Raw genomic sequence first — 18,707 nt, 5'->3', positions numbered from 1 at the left:
ACCAACTGTTGTCACCTTCTCACCAAGCTGCTTGGCAATGGTCTTGTAGCCCATTCCAGCCTTGTGTAGGTCTACAAGCTTGTCCCTGACATCCTTGGAGAGCTCTTTGGTCTTGGCCATGGTGGAGAGTTTGGAATCTGATTGATTGATTGCTTCTGTGGACAGGTGTCTTATATACAGGTAACAAACTGAGATTAGGAGCACTCCCTTTAAGAGTGTGCTCCTAATCTCAGCTCGTTACCTGTATAAAAGACACCTGGGAGCCAGAAATCTTTCTGATTGAGAGGGGGTCAAATACTTATTTCCCTCATTAAAATGAAAATCAATTTATAACATTTGACATGCGTTTTTCTGGATTTTTTGTTGTTATTCTGTCTCTCACTGTTCAAATAAACCTACCATTAAAATTATAGACTGATCATTTCTCTGTCAGTGGGCAAACGTACAAAATCAGCAGGGGATCAAATACTTTTTTCCCTCCCTGTCCATAATAGGGAACCAATTTGGGACGTATACCAGGTTTTAGTTGTGTTCCTTGTACCCTCATTTAAAAAGGACAGCCAGCCACCTCTCCTTGAAGCCAGCTCTAAATCCCTCCCCCACACAAAGCATTAAAACACATTCCTCCTCTGACATTACAGTAGCACAACTCCAATTCATTCTACCTCAAGGGTCCTTTGAACAATGATTTCAGACCAACCCACCATATAAAATGCAAGTCAGCTTATTTCTGTAAATAAAATTTATTTTTATACAGGTATTTAACTTGCCCCAAGTGGAAGTCGGTCAGTATATATTATAACGGATGTTGCTGTCACAAATGGAAAGTTAAAACTCAGAACAGAGAAATTATGTCAGATCTGCTCCAAAGACACTGCAGGTGATGAAAGCCCCCCTCCTCTCACCATAACCACACTGAATAAAGGCTCCGTCCCAAATGGCACCCAATATATAGTGCAATACTTTTATTAGGGCCCATAGGGCTCTGGTCAAAAGGAGTGCACTATATAGGGGATAAGGTGTCATTTGGGACGCATCCGAGGGGGTCACACTGAACGCAACCGTCGTCCACCTGACAGGAAACCACTGCACTCCATACCAGGAGGACCTGGAGGGCTCCGACTGGGCGCTGAGGGGTGAAGTTTCCCCTAGGTACAGATCTAGGATCAGCTTCCCCTCCCCCAATCCTAGCCTTAACCATTAGTGGGGGAAATGCAAAGCTGACCGAAGATCAGCATCTAGGGACAACTTCACCGGCGCTGAGTGTGGTCAGCTTGCCTTAAATAAATAATACACTGAGGTGAAGTGATAAGACGGATCGACAGGTACATGTTGGTGTGCAATGGGGCAAGGAGGGTTAGGGGAACGAAGGGTTGAGGGCTCATTTGCGCTGGACTGTTGTGAATGGTGAGGGCATCTGGATGGGTGGTTGGACAGGCTGGAAGGAGGAGGGAACAGGCTTCTTTCGTGTGTCTGGAGAGGGCGCCTGGAGCACTGAGGGGAGGAGCTGGTTACGTTTGATGATTTGCAGGGCGAGCTGTGTGTTCCCTGAGGTGAGGTGAGGTGAGGTGAGGTGAGGGGGAGGTGAGGGGGGAGGGAGAGGAACAAAGAGAGAAAGAGAAACAGAGATCATACACAGCTCTTAGTAAGGTCATAAAGTCCTGACCCTTCTACATTGACCCACCCATTGGACAGAAGGGGACTGACTGCTGTAATCTGTCACCACTGCCTTTGTGTCAGCCTGTGGCCTTCAGCATTCTACCTGCTGAATTCTAGAAGTGGAATGTCAGAGTTTGACTGACATCAGCCCTAGCACTTCCTTGAAAAACCACCATACTATGCTAGAGAACAATGGATTCTTCTTGACTATCAAAGTAATAAAGACAACTGTCAGAAGAGGAAAGGACCAACTACAAGATTGGGAAACCTGATGCCCCCACTTCACAGATCGGAATGAGAACCCAGAGAGATGTAGCTGACTCACCGTTCTGCAGCTCGAGGTAGACAGCCAGTAAGATGGCTTCAGGAGGAATCTCCTTCGTGTTCACCATGGAGGCCGCCTGGGAGAGAGGTAAACAGGTTCATACAGACATACTACACACATCTAAACAGTCATGTTTGGGACAATAACACATCTGAATGGTTTCAAGAGATACGCATGTACTGTAGCTCTGTGTGTGTGTATGTGGGGGCACGTGTCTACGAGTGTGTACCGTACCTGATGCAGGCACTTGCGGGCCTTCTCATACTCGCTCCTCAGACAGTAGGCACTGCCCAGGTTGAAGAGCATTATGGCCCGGGCTGAGCTCACTGTGCTGGGGTAACACAGAGGAGTCTGCTTCCCTGCTGTATGGACACACAACAAACCCTGTCAACAGAGGAGTCTGCTTCCCTGCTGTATGGACACACAACAAACCCTGTCAACAGAGGAGTCTGCTTCCCTGGCTGTAGGAACTAGGGTTGAATAGCGGGAACCGGGTTACCGAGATTTCCCGCCCAAACCCACTCCCTTTTCCCGGGATGAATAACTGCGGGAAACCGGTAAATTATAATAAATGATTTATATGAATAGCATGACATTAAATGGAACTTAAATTATATGCAATGTCTAAATCTGTCTTCTCTGCAGGCCATGGCCTACTCTGCGATCTTCATGATGACAGACTGCGCATCTCAGTATGGAGCTATCTGCATGATGACAGCGCATCTCAGTATGGAGCTATCTGCATGATGACAGACAGCGCATCTCAGTATGGAGCCATCTGCATGATGACAGACAGCGCATCTCTGTATGGAGCCATCTGCATGATGGCAGACAGCGCATCTCAGTATGGAGCCATCTGCATGATGGCAGACTGCGCATCTCAGTATGGAGCCATCTGCATGATGACAGACTGCGCATCTCAGTATGGAGCCATCTGCATGATGACAGACTGCGCATCTCAGTATGGAGCCATCTGCATGATGACAGACAGCGCATCTCAGTATGGCGCTATCTGCATGATGACAGCGCATCTCAGTATGGAGCTATCTGCATGATGACAGACAGCGCATCTCAGTATGGAGCCATCTGCATGATGACAGACAGCGCATCTCAGAATGGAGCCATCTGCATGATGACAGACTGCGCATCTCAGTATGGAGCCATCTGCATGATGACAGACTGCGCATCTCAGTATGGAGCCATCTGCATGATGACAGACTGCGCATCTCAGTATGGAGCAATCTGCATGATGACAGACAGCGCATCTCAGTATGGAGCCATCTGCATGATGACAGACAGCGCATCTCAGTATGGAGCCGTCCGCATGATGACAGACAGCGCATCTCAGTATGGAGCCGTCCGCATGATGACAGACAGCGCATCTCAGTATGGAGCCATCTGCATGATGACCGACAGCGCATCTCAGTATGGAGCCATCTGCATGATGACAGACTGCGCATCTCAGTATGGAGCCATCTGCATGATGACAGACTGCGCATCTCAGTATGGAGCCATCTGCATGATGACAGACTGCGCATCTCAGTATGGAGCCATCTGCATGATGACAGACTGCGCATCTCAGTATGGAGCCATCTGCATGATGACAGACTGCGCATCTCAGTATGGAGCAATCTGCATGATGACAGACTGCGCATCTCAGTATGGAGCAATCTGCATGATGACAGACTGCGCATCTCAGTATGGAGCAATCTGCATGATGACAGACAGCGCATCTCAGTATGGAGCCATCTGCATGATGACAGACAGCGCATCTCAGTATGGAGCCGTCTGCATGATGACAGACAGCGCATCTCAGTATGGAGCCATCCGCATGATGACAGACAGCGCATCTCAGTATGGAGCTATCCGCATGATGACAGACAGCGCATCTCAGTATGGAGCTATCCGCATGATGACAGACAGCACATCTCAGTATGGAGCTATCCGCATGATGACAGACAGCACATCTCAGTATGGAGCTATCCGCATGATGACAGACAGCGCATCTCAGTATGGAGCTATCCGCATGATGACAGACAGCGCATCTCAGTTTGGAGCTATCCGCATGATGACAGACAGCGCATCTCAGTATGGAGCTATCCGCATGATGACAGACAGCACATCTCAGTATGGAGCTATCTGCATGATGACAGACAGCACATCTCAGTATGGAGCGCAGTTCACAATGCACGTATTATTTCATCATGTTTTTTCCTTGTGACAGGTAGGACTACATTTGCTACAGCATAGTCTATGCTACAGTAATATAAAGACTGAATGCGTGTCTAAGTTACACATCTCCATCTGGCTTTCGGGGATTACCATACTTTTTCTTTGTAAAGATGCATTTTTTTCAATTGTAGCTGCAGAGTTTTAAAACAGCCCATCACTCGAATATCGAGCACGCTCACACTGTCTATCAATTCCATCCAAAATAGATAGGTCTGATCCTGTTCAAGACTGAGATACGTGTGTGTGTGTGTGTGTGTGTATTACACACACACAGAGATAGATGTCCTAGCTTACCTTTTTCAGGTAATAAATTCAATGCAGTATTTAACTAACGAATGATGGGTTATCCATAAGCTTCTAACGTATAGCCTCAGTCTCTTGCTCAACACGCCCCTTGGCTTTTGCTGTCCCAGAAAAAGCTAGACTAGAATAGCTTGGACATTTTTTCAAGCATTTCTTATACTAATAGGCTATTGGAAGAGGGATGCAAGCTCGTCTGCTTCCCTGCTGTATGAACACAACACACCCTATCTGGACAGTTTAAAAAAAAAAAATGTGATGTGTTCTGTGCCCATATGAATGTTCCTTACGATGTAACTGCAATGATGATAGATATTCTTCTTTTTTGTTTTTATGTTGTATTATCTCTCTGTCATACCGTGTGAAACCCTGTTGGATCTTGCACAGCCATCTTGTCTCAAGAGGATCACAATGGAAAGAAGTCCCAGACTGTGTGTTATACAACATGATTTTACTCATGTACATGTACGGCTTTTTATTTTTATGGTCTAATTAATCAACTAAACCCTGTCAACAGAGGAGTCTGCTTCCCTGCTGTATGGACACACAACACACTGTCAACCCATGAACCATCGCGGGATGAACCATCGCGGGATGAACCATCACTGGATGTCACCATCACTGGATGTCACCATCACTGGATGTCACCATCACTGGATGTCACCATCACTGGATGTCACCACATACATACTTTAGATGGGGTGTGTCTACAGAGACTGCAGGGAGTGTGTTCAGTGAAAATAGTGTGTGTGGGGTTGTATGCGTGTGTACACTCACATGACTCGACAGGCTCCAGATCCCCTTTATCTGACCCTGTGAACACCAACACACTATCAGACACTGATCTGATCCAGTCATCATGTGGTTAAATGGATAGTTCATTTCAGTTAGGGCAGAATACTGGGTGGGGTGCTGGGTTTTTGCAGCAGAGCCTTCGATTGGCGCTAGAGAGGTGGGTGTGAGGACTAACCTTGGTCCTGCTCGCTGGACAACACCCCCAGGGAGACATCAGTGACGTTCTCTGGGTTGAGGTGAGCGATGGCCTCTGAGATCCGGTCTAGGGAGATGAGGGCCTCTGCAGCATACAGGTGGCCCAGGAACCTGGAGCAGAGAGCGAGACAGAGAGGACGCACGGTCAAACACATAGAATCAGATGAACCACTGACTCACTACTACTGGGGCTTGTTCATGGAGATGTGACGTTACAGAACATAGTATATAGCATATAGGATTAGCTGTCTAGACTATATATTTTTTTATATACTGTAAAACTTCAATTAATAGCACAGGGGTTCATTTGCTTAAATCACTGAACACAACAGGCGCTTCTTAGAGACAGGCTTCTATTTGAGCCAGGCGTCTACATCCTTAATGCACACAGCTTTTGCTCATTTGCATAGTTAATTGTTTAATTCCAGCATTTTAATCCATTTCTTAAATTTCCTGCACTAATGTGTTATCATTTATACACGGTCACGTTTCTTTTGTCTTAGTATGCCTCTATAAAAATGTACTTTTCCTTGACAATATTTCTCAACTATAATTGTGCATTTTCAGCAGATCTGACGATTTCTAGGGTTCTGTACTCCCGAAGTTGTTGACTGTTTTTGTGCTTGCCAGTTAGCTAGCAGTTATTAATTGTTAGCAGCCAATGGGTAGCAGTTTCTTACTGGCAATAAAAGTCGATGAATAGGCGATATGCACAGGCGAGCATGACGTATTTCCGGTTAAATCTCAGGATGGATGGAAACTTCCGGTTATCGTAGAATGCTGTGCTACCGTATGCTAGCATTGAATGCTTGTCGTCAAAAACATCCGAAACGGTTCATTTTCGTTGTTGTTTATGTTAATGTTTTTACTTGTAATACTTCGTCTTGACTTATAATACGATGACGTGTAAACGTACGAAAGTGTCCTTTCAAAAACGGAATGACAGCTCTTCCAGCCATCACTGCTGTGTGCCGCAATGTACAGTGTCTGCCAGATGCAATTCTTCTGTTAGTTTTACTTTTCCCAAAGACAGTGAATTACATAAACGGTGGGTGATTAACATTCGACGAGTCAACAGTCTGATATAGTAATGCAACCAAATGATTGCATATCCCACACCCAGCCACACAGGAACTGTAGCTTTTAACAAGCTGTGAATCACACAGTCATCTGAAATACACAGAAGCATAATTTAATGGGTTTTGAAAGACGAGGGTCTACAGCAGCAGGGGCAAAACTTGTTCTTTCTACTTTTTACTGGTGTAAGCAACTTATCTACTGTCTCGTGTCACTTTTGTGCTTTCTGCATCACTTTCCTACTGTCTTGCACCACTTGGCTATACTGTCTCCCACCACTTACCTATTGTCTTGTGCCATTTACCTACCTTCAAACAGTATTGGCAGAGCAGTAGGTGAGTGGTGCAACATTGTAGCCTAGTACCAATAACAACAGTAGAGTGAAGGTTTTGCTCCTAATTCCTCTTGAAAAGTAGAAACATCAAGTACAAAAGCAAGGAAGTTGGGCCATATGTTTATAAAGAAAGAAGTAAAGATGACAGGACAGTTTTGAGTAGAACATCAGCAGTTTGAAGAATAGCTGAGTGGAATATGTTACTGTCATTGCAGTCATCAAGTCAGGAAAAAGTAGTAATCTCATTATTGTTTACATTTCAAACCAAACTCCAATTTGTTTACAACAGACCCAACAACAAAGCATGGCAATTCCCACTCAGCTATCCTGGTCTGTATTAGGCTACCACTGTTCAGCTATCGTGAAAACCACTAAAGTTCTAAAGTGTTCTCTTAGCAATGGCAATCAAAGCTGTGGTAACATTAAACGAGTAAAACATGTGTTGAACGGAACCTTGAACAAGTTCAACAGAACTTTGAACGTGTCACTTAATCTAGTCCTACTCTCAGCTGGTGTGGTGGCTTGAGTTTCTTAATTGAGCGGTAGCAGTGGGCTCTCACAGAGATCTCATTTGTAGCCCTGTTTTTACCTGATACTTTCATAAACGTACAAACACATGAAGTGAGAGGTATGTACACATGATTAAACTTTATTTAAAGCATGATTAACCTGAAGCAGGACGGAGTCATGACTTAAAACACCAAAGCAAGGCTTCTAGCTCAGGCTAGCTAGCGTTAGCATATTACCTTCAAAGTTGCAAAGAAAAGAAGAAACGTAAAATTTGAAGCCTTTATCCTGTTTGCTACGTGGTGTCGTACTGGATGTCCGGACGACCCTCCGTATATCATTAACAGATACTTTAGGCAACTCCAGCAAACACCTTGTAAACTTCAGCTCTGCCATCATAACGGTCTACTGTCACTGTCTAATGTTTATTTCCGGTAACCGGAAATGCCCAAGCTTCCTTAGGCCAATGCGGAAGTGATGCGTGCATAGAGCCTATTGACATCATTTATTAAAGTCATTATTGAATAATTTTATGTTGCAAATCAAACCTCGTGAACAATTCATGCTAATCTCGTAAAGTTTATTTGCTTTAAAGTCTGCTGTTGCCCGGCTATTAAAAAGGGACTGGTGGCTATTTGAGACTGAGTTTTACGGTATGTACAGGTGCGACCAAATATATGCACCCCTGCAATTTTCTTAAATAATTCCCCTACTCTCAAATAAGTTTATATATATTTTTTTTAAACGCTGGTTTCCATACTTTGTTATTGGATTTTCAACATTGCAGAACCAATTTTAGTTTTGTAAACTTAAGCTAAATGTACAATTTTAATTGATAAAATAAAGACAAATGGAATGGACAAAATTATTGGCACCCCGGAGCTATAACTTGCTTGCACAACCTTCAGCCAAGATAACTGCAGACAAACGCTTCTTGTAGCCATCAATGAGCTTGCTGCACCTTTACTGACAATTTGGCACACTTTTCAGCAGCAAACTGCTCTAATTCTTTCATGTGAGGGGTGCCCTCCACCAAACTGCTGTTTTCAGATCTCACCATAGGTTATGGATGCACATGGTGTAACAAGGTGTGGTGACCAAAAGTTGATTTACATTTCAACTTATTTTAGAAGAAATAGGGAATTATTTAAGAAAAGTGCCAATATATTTGGCCGCAACCGTGTATCCATTGTAAATGTTGCATCAGTCATTCCCCTAGATGACTTAACAAAAGTCCTCCAAAGCTATATCCAGGCCCTCTGGCACCAAAACCATCCATTGAAACAAATAGAAGGTGGGAGGTTCTGCATAGACAATGGTAAGAGAAACTGCATTGAATCTTGCTGGATAACCCCCCCTGGTCTGTCAATAACCCTCCACATTCTGTGGTGAGGAGGACAGCAGTGCAGTCCAAGGAAGGAGGAGGGACTGATGGGAAGTCTGTGGTCAGATACTTTCATCAAATCATCTGAGTCATGAAGCAGTCTGAATAGTCAAGAGGTCTGCTATGGCCACATTACCATTACCAGATGGTGTGTCATGTTATGTGCCGTAAGCTTTTTTTTTTGGGGGGGTGAGGAATGAAAGGGGAAAAGGGGGAGAGGAATCAAAGGCTAGGGGAAAAAGGGGGAGTGAGGGATGGATAGAGAGAGAGGGGATGGATAGAGGGAGAGGATGGACAGAGAGAGGGAGAGATAGACAGAGAGAGGGAGAGATAGACAGAGAGAGGGAGAGATGGACAGAGAGAGGGAGAGATGGACAGAGAGATGGACAGAGAGAGGGAGGGGGGACGGCTAGAGGGAGGGGGGACGGCTAGAGGGAGGGGGGACGGCTAGAGGGAGGGGGACGGCTAGAGGGAGGGGGGACGGCTAGAGGGAACGCTAGAGGGAGGGGGACGGCTAGAGGGAGGGGGGACGGCTAGAGGGAGGGGGGACGGCTAGAGGGAACGCTAGAGGAAGGGGGGACGGCTAGAGGGAACGCTAGAGGGAGGGGGGACGGCTAGAGGGAACGCTAGAGGGAGGGGGGACGGCTAGAGGGAGGGGGGACGGCTAGAGGGAGGGGGGACGGCTAGAGGGAGGGGGGACACCTAGAGGGAGGGGGGACGCTAGAGGGAGGGGGGACGGCTAGAGGGAGGGGGGACGGCAGAGGGAGGGGGGACGGCAGAGGGAGGGGGGACGCTAGAGGGAGGGGGGACGCTAGAGGGAGGGGATGGATAGAGAGAGCTGGAGAGAGAGAGAGAGATGGACAGAGAGAGGGGGACGGATAGAGGGAGGGGGGGAATGAAAGGCTAGGGGGGAAAGGGGGAGTGAGGGATGGATAGAGAGAGAGGGAGGGAGATGGACAGAGAGAGATGGACAGAGAGATGATAGAGAGAGAGATGGACGGATAGAGGGAGGGATGAAGTACTTACTTGAGGGATATTGAGGGACTTGATGGAGGGTAAAGGAGGAGAGTGGGGGAGATTCACAAAATGGGACAAACACCAAATTGAGACTCTGCATGCAGTATTCTTCAAAAATATCCACTGTGTACAATGTAAAACACCAAATAATGCATACAGAGCAGAATTAGGCCGACACCCGCTAATTATCAAAATCCAGAAAAGAGCCGTTAAATTCAACAACCACTTAAAAGGAAGCGATTCTCAAATCTTCCATAACAAAGCCATCACCTACAGAGACATTCACCTGGAGAAGAGTCCCCTTAGCAAGCTGGTCCTGGGGCTCTGTTCACAAACACAAACAGACCCCACAGAGCCCCAGGACAGCAACACAATTAGACCCAACCAAATCATGAGAAAACAAAAATATAATTACTTGACACATTGGAAATAATTTTTAAAAACAGCGCAAACCGGAATGCTATTTGGCCCTAAACAGAGAGTACACAGTGGCAGAATACCTGACCACTGTGACTGACCCAAACTTAAGGAAAGCTTTGACTATGTACAGACTCAGTGAGCATAGCCTTGCTATTGAGAAAGGCCGCCTTAGCCTGTCTTCTCTTGAGAGCCAGGTCTGCCTATGTGCACACTGCCCACAAAATGAGGTTAAAACTGAGCTGCACATCCAAACTCCTGCCAAATGTTTGACCATATTAGAGAAACATATTTCCCTCATATTACACAGACCCACAAAGAATTCAAAAACAAAGCTAATTTAGATAAACTCCCATATCTATTGAGTGAAATAAGTGTGCCATCACAGCAGCAAGATTTGTGACCTGTTGCCACAAGAAAAGGGCAACCAGTGAAGAACAAACACCATTGTAATAAGCCATATTTATGTTGATTTATTTTCCCTTTTGTACTTTAACTATTTGCACATCATTATAACACTGTACATAGCCATAATATGACATTTTAAATGTCTATTCTTTTTTAACTTTTGTGAGTGTAATGTTTACTGTTCATTTTGATTGTTTATTTTACTTTTGTTTATTCTCTATTTCACTTGCTTTGGCAACGTTAACATATGTTTCCCATGCCAATAAAGCCCTTAAATTGAAATGGAGATAGAGAGAGTGATGAAGTCCTTACTTGAGTGATCCAGACAGCTTGGTCTGGTGAAGGAGCTTCTCTGCATGGTTCAGGGCCATCAGGTTGTCTCCTAACGCCAGGGCCACGTAGGCACTGCAGGCCAGGAGGGAACACCTAGAGAGCCAACACCACACAGGAATACCCATTCAGCCCAGACAGGACAACACATGACAGATTACATAAACCATGCAGTGGGAAACATAGTGGGTTGCATAACATTCAGATGTGGGAGAAATGTATTCTATATTGAAATGAATTAAACAATTCATTCAATTATTTTTGTTAGTGAAAGTAAATGTGCAGGCGGGCCTCTCACTGGTTGGCTGGCTGGGCCACAACTGAACAGACTCAGATTCCAGGAAATAAACCAGAGTAGTTGACGGGATACCCATAAACTTTCCCGGTGGGGTCAGCCCTTCATTCAGCACCTCCTCTATAGCTCTATCCCCTCCCGAACTCTCCCAACGAAAAGTGAAAGGAAGGAGGGAAAGCTTTGTCCAATTAGTCCAGAGAAGAGAAACAGAGGAGGACCAGAGAGGGCAACAGAGAAATGGAGGAAAGAAAGAAGAGACGATGAGGAGAGTGATATACGAGTCCTGAGAGGCATGGAAAGGAGGGAGGGGAGGAAGAGAGTGATATATGAATCCTGAGAGGCATAGGAAGGAGGGAGAGGAGGAGAGTGATATATGAGTCCTTAGAGGCATAGGAAGGAGGGAGAGGAGGGGGAGAGTGATATATGAGTCCTGAGAGGCATGGAAAGGAGGGAGGGGAGGAGGAGAGTGATATATGAATCCTGGGAGGCATAGGAAGGAGGGAGAGGAGGAGAGTGATATATGAGTCCTTAGAGGCATAGGAAGGAGGGAGAGGAGGGGGAGAGTGATATATGAGTCCTGAGAGGCATGGAAAGGAGGGAGGGGAGGAGGAGAGTGATATATGAATCCTGGGAGGCATAGGAAGGAGGGAGAGGAGGAGGAGGAGAGTGATATATGAATCCTGAGAGGCATAGGAAGGAGGGAGAGGAGGAGGAGAGTGATATATGAATCCTGAGAGGCATAGGGAGGAGGGAGAGGAGGAGGAGAGTGATATATGAGTCCTTAGAGGCATAGGAAGGAGGGAGAGGAGGAGAGTGATATATGAGTCCTTAGAGGCATAGGAAGGAGGGAGAGGAGGGGGAGAGTGATATATGAGTCCTGAGAGGCATGGAAAGGAGGGAGGGGAGGAGGAGAGTGATATATGAATCCTGGGAGGCATAGGAAGGAGGGAGAGGAGGAGGAGAGTGATATATGAGTCCTTAGAGGCATAGGAAGGAGGGAGAGGAGGGGGAGAGTGATATATGAGTCCTGAGAGGCATGGAAAGGAGGGAGGGGAGGAGTAGAGTGATATATGAGTCCTTAGAGGCATAGGAAGGAGGGAGAGGAGGGGGAGAGTGATATATGAGTCCTGAGAGGCATGGAAAGGAGGGAGGGGAGGAGGAGAGTGATATATGAATCCTGAGAGGCATAGGAAGGAGGGAGAGGAGGAGGAGAGTGATATATGAATCCTGAGAGGCATAGGAAGGAGGGAGAGGAGGAGGAGAGTGATATATGAGTCCTTAGAGGCATAGGAAGGAGGGAGAGGAGGGGGAGAGTGATATATGAGTCCTGAGAGGCATGGAAAGGAGGGAGGGGAGGAGTAGAGTGATATATGAATCCTGAGAGGCATAGTAAGGAGGGAGAGGAGGAGGAGAGTGATATATTAATCCTGAGAGGCATAGGAAGGAGGGAGAGGAGGAGGAGAGTGATATATGAATCCTGAGAGGCATAGGAAGGAGGGAGAGGAGGAGGAGAGTGATATATGAATCCTGAGAGGCATAGGAAGGAGGGAGAGGAGGAGGAGAGTGATATATGAATCCCGAGAGGCATAGGAAGGAGGGAGAGGAGGAAGAGAGTGATATATGAATCCTGAGAGGCATAGGAAGGAGGGAGGAGGAGGAGAGTGATTTATGAGTCCTGTGAGGCATAGGAAGGAGGGAGAGGAGGAGGAGAGTGATGTATGAACCCTGAGAGGCATAGGAAGGAGGGAGAGGAGAATTAATTTACTGGGGGAGACGGAGGGAGACAGAAAGGTAGAGAGGTGTCTGTTACCTGAGGTTTTCAACCTCCTGTTTCCTCAGAGGTGAAGATGGTGCTGCAGAAAGGAACTTGTCCCCTTCTTGACCCTTCCCACTGTCAAACCAACGAAGAGAAAATCAGGGAAATGGAAAGCAACATACTCCCTGCAAAGTTATTCTTCTATCGGAGGCCACGGAGAGCTGAATCCTTGTTAGTCTATCCCTTAATGACCACAGTGCTCTACAAAAATAGATTTGGAAGATTTGACAAGGCATGTTTCAGCATCAAGCCAATCTCAAGGTGAGATGAGACACTGACCTGCAGGCGTCGCTGTTCTCTGAGCCGCTCTCTGTGCTGCCTGACTGGCTGGGTGTCTTGGAGCCGTTCTCTGCCTTGGTCTCCTGCTGCTGGTGATCAGGGAGGAGGACCAGGCCGTTCCTCAGACAGATGGCTGCAAACTCCATACTGGCCACCGGAATGGCTGCAGACTGCCCATCACTACACACCCACATTTAGGGGAGGAAAGAGTCAACCATGAAGTTAATGGAGATATAGTAATGATCAACATCTTGAGTTGTCTAATTTCAGCGAGCTAGCCCCTATTGATTTCAGCAAACACTACCATGTAAACAAATGTTTTAACGCCATCTCCTGGACTGTACTGGTTAGGTCCATGGGAAAAAGGGAAAACTGACCTGTAGATTGTGTTCTGGGAGGATTGTGACGCCAGGATGATCTTGCGATGGTAGCCCTGCCCAACGATGGCCTGAACGATACCCTTTTTACTGGGAAGACCCTTGTTCTCCTGTTCTAAGCTCTGAAAAATAACAAAATGCCAAATTTGAATGTTGGTACGTTTTATTTCACTGTAAGAAAACGTGTGTATGTGTGAGCGTGAGTTTGTGTGTGTTTTATCACAACTCACGCCCTTGTTGGCAGCGATGCAGCACTCAGCCAGCCGTAACCAGAGGCGAGGGTTAGAGTGGTACACCTGCACAGCCTCCATCAGACACTCGAAGGCCGCCAGGGGCCGGCCGATGTGCAGCAGCTGGATCCCACAGTTATACAGCAGCTCATAACGCTTGTTGGCTAGCAGCGCGCACATGGGGATGCCAGAGAACTGCTTAGCTGGAAGGACAGGGACACAACAGAGCTAGTCAGTGTACTACAGAGATAGTCAGTGTACAATTACGAGAGAAACATGTAGGACCAGTTTCCCGGACCCAGATTAAACTAGTCCTGCACTAAGATACACTTTTGATGGAGAATTTGCATTGAACATATTTTTAAGTCCAAGACTAGGCTTAATCTGTGTCCGGGAAACTGTCCTGTTGCGTTCAATAGCATTAAACCCTGTTTATATTTACTCACATTGCCCGTTACCCGTTGCCCCACCGTCCCCCAGCTGTACACACGTGTGGTCGTTCTCCTGCAGGGCCTTTTTGAAGTAGAAAATGCCTAGGTTGTGTTTCCCCATGGCAAAGTGTATGCAACCCAGATTGTTCCAGAACATACAGCGCACACATTCACCTGATGTAAGAAACAAACAAGTCAGAACGTTTAGTGGAAGTTAACTTTCATATATGTAATGCTCAATGGTGCTCTGTCGCTGACAGGACAGTCTTTCTGATACCCTTTCCATACTATATAGCTGACCCAATCCATACAGTCCTGGCTCGGATATATACTTTCACATTTTCCTTTCCAGCATGGTCCAACAACTATGGTGGAAGTGTAACCAGGTAAGCACAGCACAGCACAGGTCAGTTCTCAGTTGTTTAAAAGGGGTCTAAACGTACCTGTTTTGATGGCCCCTGGGTGCTCTGCGATGTTGGAGCTGTTTAAGAGCTTCACTGCTTTGCGGTAGTTACCTCTCAGGTACTCAAAGTTACTCTTGAGGAAGAGTGAGGGCGCAGACTAGTGGGAGATGAAGGAAACACAGGTTGGAATGGAAACATTGACATTCTAGTCATTTAGCAGATGCTCTCATCCAAAACGACTTACAATCAGTGCATTCAACTGAACCAGGGAAAGGTAGGAAGGGGCTGTTTGGGAGAGAGACGGTTTAGTAAGGCAGTTCAATAGCCTGGTTCCAGATCGTTTTGTGCCGTCTTGACAACTTCTATGGTCATTGTCAAGCCGTTGACCATAGGAGTTGGCAAGACAGCACAAACAGACCTGGAACCAGGCTAGTTTAGTAATGGATTTAGCAACGTAAACATCATGACTCACATTCCCTGCTGTGTTCATCACAGACTTGATCTCCCTTTTGCACGCCTTTGATGACTTCATCTGAATGTACGCTCGCACTTTGTACTGTGGACGAGAAGAACGACAAAAGTGTGAAACAAAAGCAGCAATACAAAAGTTGCTTTCCTGTCTTCATTTCCTCCACCTCAGGAAAAGGATTGGTGTTAAATGTACCTGGTGCATTTTGGATTTTGCCGCTTCTATCATGCCGATGAACTCTGCCTTCTGGTTCCGACCATCTTTGTTCGTGCTGTTGGCACTCTGCAATATCAAGACAGACACAGACATTAGAAAATGACCACATTGCATTCAGAAAATATAAAATGTCAAATGTCTTCTCATCTCATTATAAGTGAAGTTTAAAACCATTAGTAAAATAGCCTGCACTCAGATGTAACTAGTGTAACTGCATAACCTCAGTAAGATGTTTATTTTGGCAGGCCTAGTGTAAAAATGCCATGGCCATCCAGAGTAGGAGTGTGTTGTATTTGGTTCTAAAGGCACCTTCACACTGACCCAACGCTCCAACATTTGCCAACAACCGCCAAGTCACTTCTATCCAATTCTGTGTTTGTTGGTCAATGTTGTGTCATTGTGTAAGCGCCTGAAGTGTATTTTAGTAACCTGTCCTCCAGTAATCTCCCTGAGATTATCCTGAATGAGGTCTGCTGCCTCCACTACCGGGTCCCTGTGAATGTAGAACTTGCACTGTGCCTGAAATATTACCTGGACATGACAGACACCCTTAATGTAAGTACACACGCAGCAGCACATCTTTGCACAATAACCTTAATATCTCACAACATTACAGGTGCCACTAATAATAATAAGAACATATGGGCTTAGGCAGAACAGTCATTTCTCTAAGAGGTGGAAAATAACATTCAACATACACGAGCACAGTAACATAAACATCATGGGTCAAAGTCAGAAACGTGACACCCCAGAATGGTGCATGCTACCAGGGGTGACTTTAGAGGGACACATACCTCCCCTTTGCCATTCTTGTTGTTTCCCTGTACAGACAGTTTCTCCAGCACAGCAAGGAGATGGAGGGCCTTCTCTGGCTGGTACGTTAGCAGGTACAGATCCACCAGCAAGAAGCAGACCGCCAGAGCAAACTTCTCTTCTAGGACAAATAACACCATCAAGCCATGCTATACTGTTGGGCTGCACAGGCCGATTCATCAGGAACATTACCAGTTGCTGTGACTAAGTGTGTGCATGTGACTGTGTGTGTACTGTGTAATCATGCACTATATTTCAGTGTTTGTGTTCTCTGACAGATATGAATTTCCATATAAATCACCAAAACCTACCAAACGGCTCCAGAAACTGGTACAGCTTCTCTCCAATAGCGATAGCTTCGGAGTACTGTCTCATGTGGTAGTGAATGATTGCTTGATTGTAGTAGAGCAGACTGTTCTCTACGTCATCCAAACCATCAATGTCCTCCATTGAAGTGTGCACCTTGATAGACAAAAATGCATGAATGGTTAAGGATCAGCCAACTTAATGGTTGAACTATTCTGTGCATCTGTGAATATATTGATAAAGAATCAAGACATTTAAAACATGAATCAATGATACTACACTATATTAAACATTTATTTGGCATGTCATTGAGAGAACTGGATATAAAAGGTTTCAACGATAGTCACCTGGTTTTTCATTGCAATGAGGGTCTGTTTCAGGGTACATGTGGTGGTTTGGCCGCTCTTGTAGAATTCAGCTATTGCTTTATTCAAAGCAATCTTGTAGTCCTCCTTGTTCAACTCTTGCAGCTTCCCAAGGTGTTTCAAAGATTCATCATAGTTTCCGGCCTGTGAGTAAACAAATTCAAATCGACAAATGTAACAAAAAAACTCATGAATAGTAGCATCAACAAATGTAAACAAATATAGTAAATCATATAGGTTTGACAGACAGAGTTGTTGCCAAGTTGGCCAACTCCCTAGGATTGCACAATTTGCAGAAAACACTGTTGATGCCAAATAAAAGTGATGTTACCGTAAACGCCTCCAACGCATTTGCAGCTATTTCTTTTTCTTGGTCTGAAATCCCAGGGGAGGAAATGTTATCATGCTTGACTTCATTTAGCTCTGGTTGAATGAAAAACAATATACAGCCCATTTAGCTAGCTAATCATGCAAAATGTTTACTACCAAGCCAAAACATAATGTTAAAACAAGTTAGTTAACGTATGCTAGCTAGGTCCAAATTCAGGTGGGCGTGTGTTGACAGTTAGCATTACACACTAGTCAAGATTGTTGACATGACAAGTTTGGGAACTAGCTAGTTAGTGCGTAGTTAGCCGAGTCTGCCAACGTTGGTCACACGTGACACAATTAACAACTAACTAACTAGTCAGCTAACTAGTTGTTTATTGGCATGTTTAGCTAGTCAATGTCAATTCATAGCTAGCTACCAACGCAGCTTGGGCAAGGACACTGGATGGATAGCTTTGTAGCTAGCTAGCATTAACACTGGCGTTAGCTAATATTAGCCAGCTAGTAATCAACCGATGGTTGGTTAAATGTAAAACCCATGTAAATGCTGGTGGATTAAGACTAGTGTTGGTACTAGCTAGTTATCCGTATATAGTTAGTAAGATATAAATAACCGAGTTAGCATGCCACTTTAGTTAAAACATATTAGCTAGCTAGCAAGCTAGTCACTCTCCCACCTGTGTTGTTATCTGCCATTTCGGGGATCTCGTGCTTTAACTGATGGAAATGCTCCAGCCAGAAGGTTTACTAAGATAAATATTGGGACAAAACGATTCGTTGACTACGTTAGCTAGCCAAAAGGATAAATGTAAGTACTCCGCTCGTTCTTAACTAGAACAAGATATCCGAAATCTGACCGCTCTCAACTGCTTTTTTCAGCGTTCCGCCATGGAAATGATGCTGAAGTAAACAAATCTGAAAGAAGCGCAGCTCGTGACGCAGATGCCTGTCAATACAAATAAATAGCACCGTCTACCGGTATGGAGGGGAAATGCAAGTAAAGTGCATCAACTCAAAGCCCTCATCCCATACACCAAATAATGTTGTCACTGTAAAATAAAATAAAATAAAATAATCCTGTGTATTCATTTGCATTACCGGGTTATCAGAAGACATACATGATCTGCTCAACTTACTCAAAAACCAAAGCTAATCAAGCATTTTGCATCCGTTTTCAATAGCTCGTACTCCTAACTTATCTCCACATGGTGGCAGTAAATTATCATTATTGATACATGATGATGGCCTGAAGACTGGTAAGTAAGAAAGTAAGAAAAATACAAAATAAGTAGGTCTGATCATTGCATTGCTTCGCTTCACAGGTTTGACACCGTTTCAAATATCTGATGTGAAATTTCGTTTACGAAATGAAGTTTTGTGACAGTTCACATATGTT

General features: G+C 45.2%; 1 protein-coding gene across 5 annotated transcripts; it reads right to left on the bottom strand.

Moving 5' to 3' along the window:
- Nucleotides 1-427: 427 nt before the first annotated feature.
- On the bottom strand, nt 428-18,200 carry LOC121543297 (CCR4-NOT transcription complex subunit 10). 5 transcript variants are annotated; one of them, XM_041853059.2, is made up of 20 exons: nt 17,989-18,200; nt 17,313-17,404; nt 16,964-17,125; nt 16,622-16,772; nt 16,292-16,431; nt 15,927-16,028; nt 15,477-15,563; nt 15,285-15,368; nt 14,852-14,969; nt 14,424-14,582; nt 13,978-14,180; nt 13,748-13,869; nt 13,371-13,550; nt 13,086-13,166; nt 10,963-11,076; nt 5,487-5,617; nt 5,294-5,329; nt 2,219-2,346; nt 1,985-2,060; nt 428-1,548 (listed from the first exon to the last, which is right to left on the bottom strand). In XM_041853059.2, the coding sequence occupies exons 1-20, from the start codon at nt 18,005-18,007 to the stop codon at nt 1,382-1,384; spliced, it is 2,352 nt and encodes a 783-aa protein (XP_041708993.1). In that variant the 5' UTR covers nt 18,008-18,200; the 3' UTR covers nt 428-1,381. The 5 variants fall into 5 exon arrangements, with proteins under 5 accessions (XP_041708993.1, XP_041708994.1, XP_041708995.1 ...); XM_041853060.2 differs by having other exon boundaries at nt 16,292-16,428; XM_041853061.2 differs by having other exon boundaries at nt 429-1,548; nt 17,313-17,356.
- Nucleotides 18,201-18,707: the final 507 nt, after the last annotated feature.

The sequence above is a fragment of the Coregonus clupeaformis genome, chromosome 17 (assembly GCF_020615455.1).
Source record: "Coregonus clupeaformis isolate EN_2021a chromosome 17, ASM2061545v1, whole genome shotgun sequence".
Taxonomy (NCBI): Eukaryota; Metazoa; Chordata; class Actinopteri; order Salmoniformes; family Salmonidae; genus Coregonus; species Coregonus clupeaformis.
Note: the sequence above shows the minus strand (reverse complement) of the source record. Positions and strands in the feature narration are given on the sequence as shown.

Excerpts from the sequence above, each read along its gene's own strand:
- LOC121543297 (XM_041853059.2), bottom strand. Across the intron at positions 13,870-13,977 it reads GCATCGCTGCCAACAAGGGC|AGCTTAGAACAGGAGAACAA; the intron begins GTGAGTTGTGAT and ends GTTATTTTTCAG. Across the intron at positions 13,167-13,370 it reads GAGAACAGCGACGCCTGCAG|TGGGAAGGGTCAAGAAGGGG; the intron begins GTCAGTGTCTCA and ends TTGGTTTGACAG.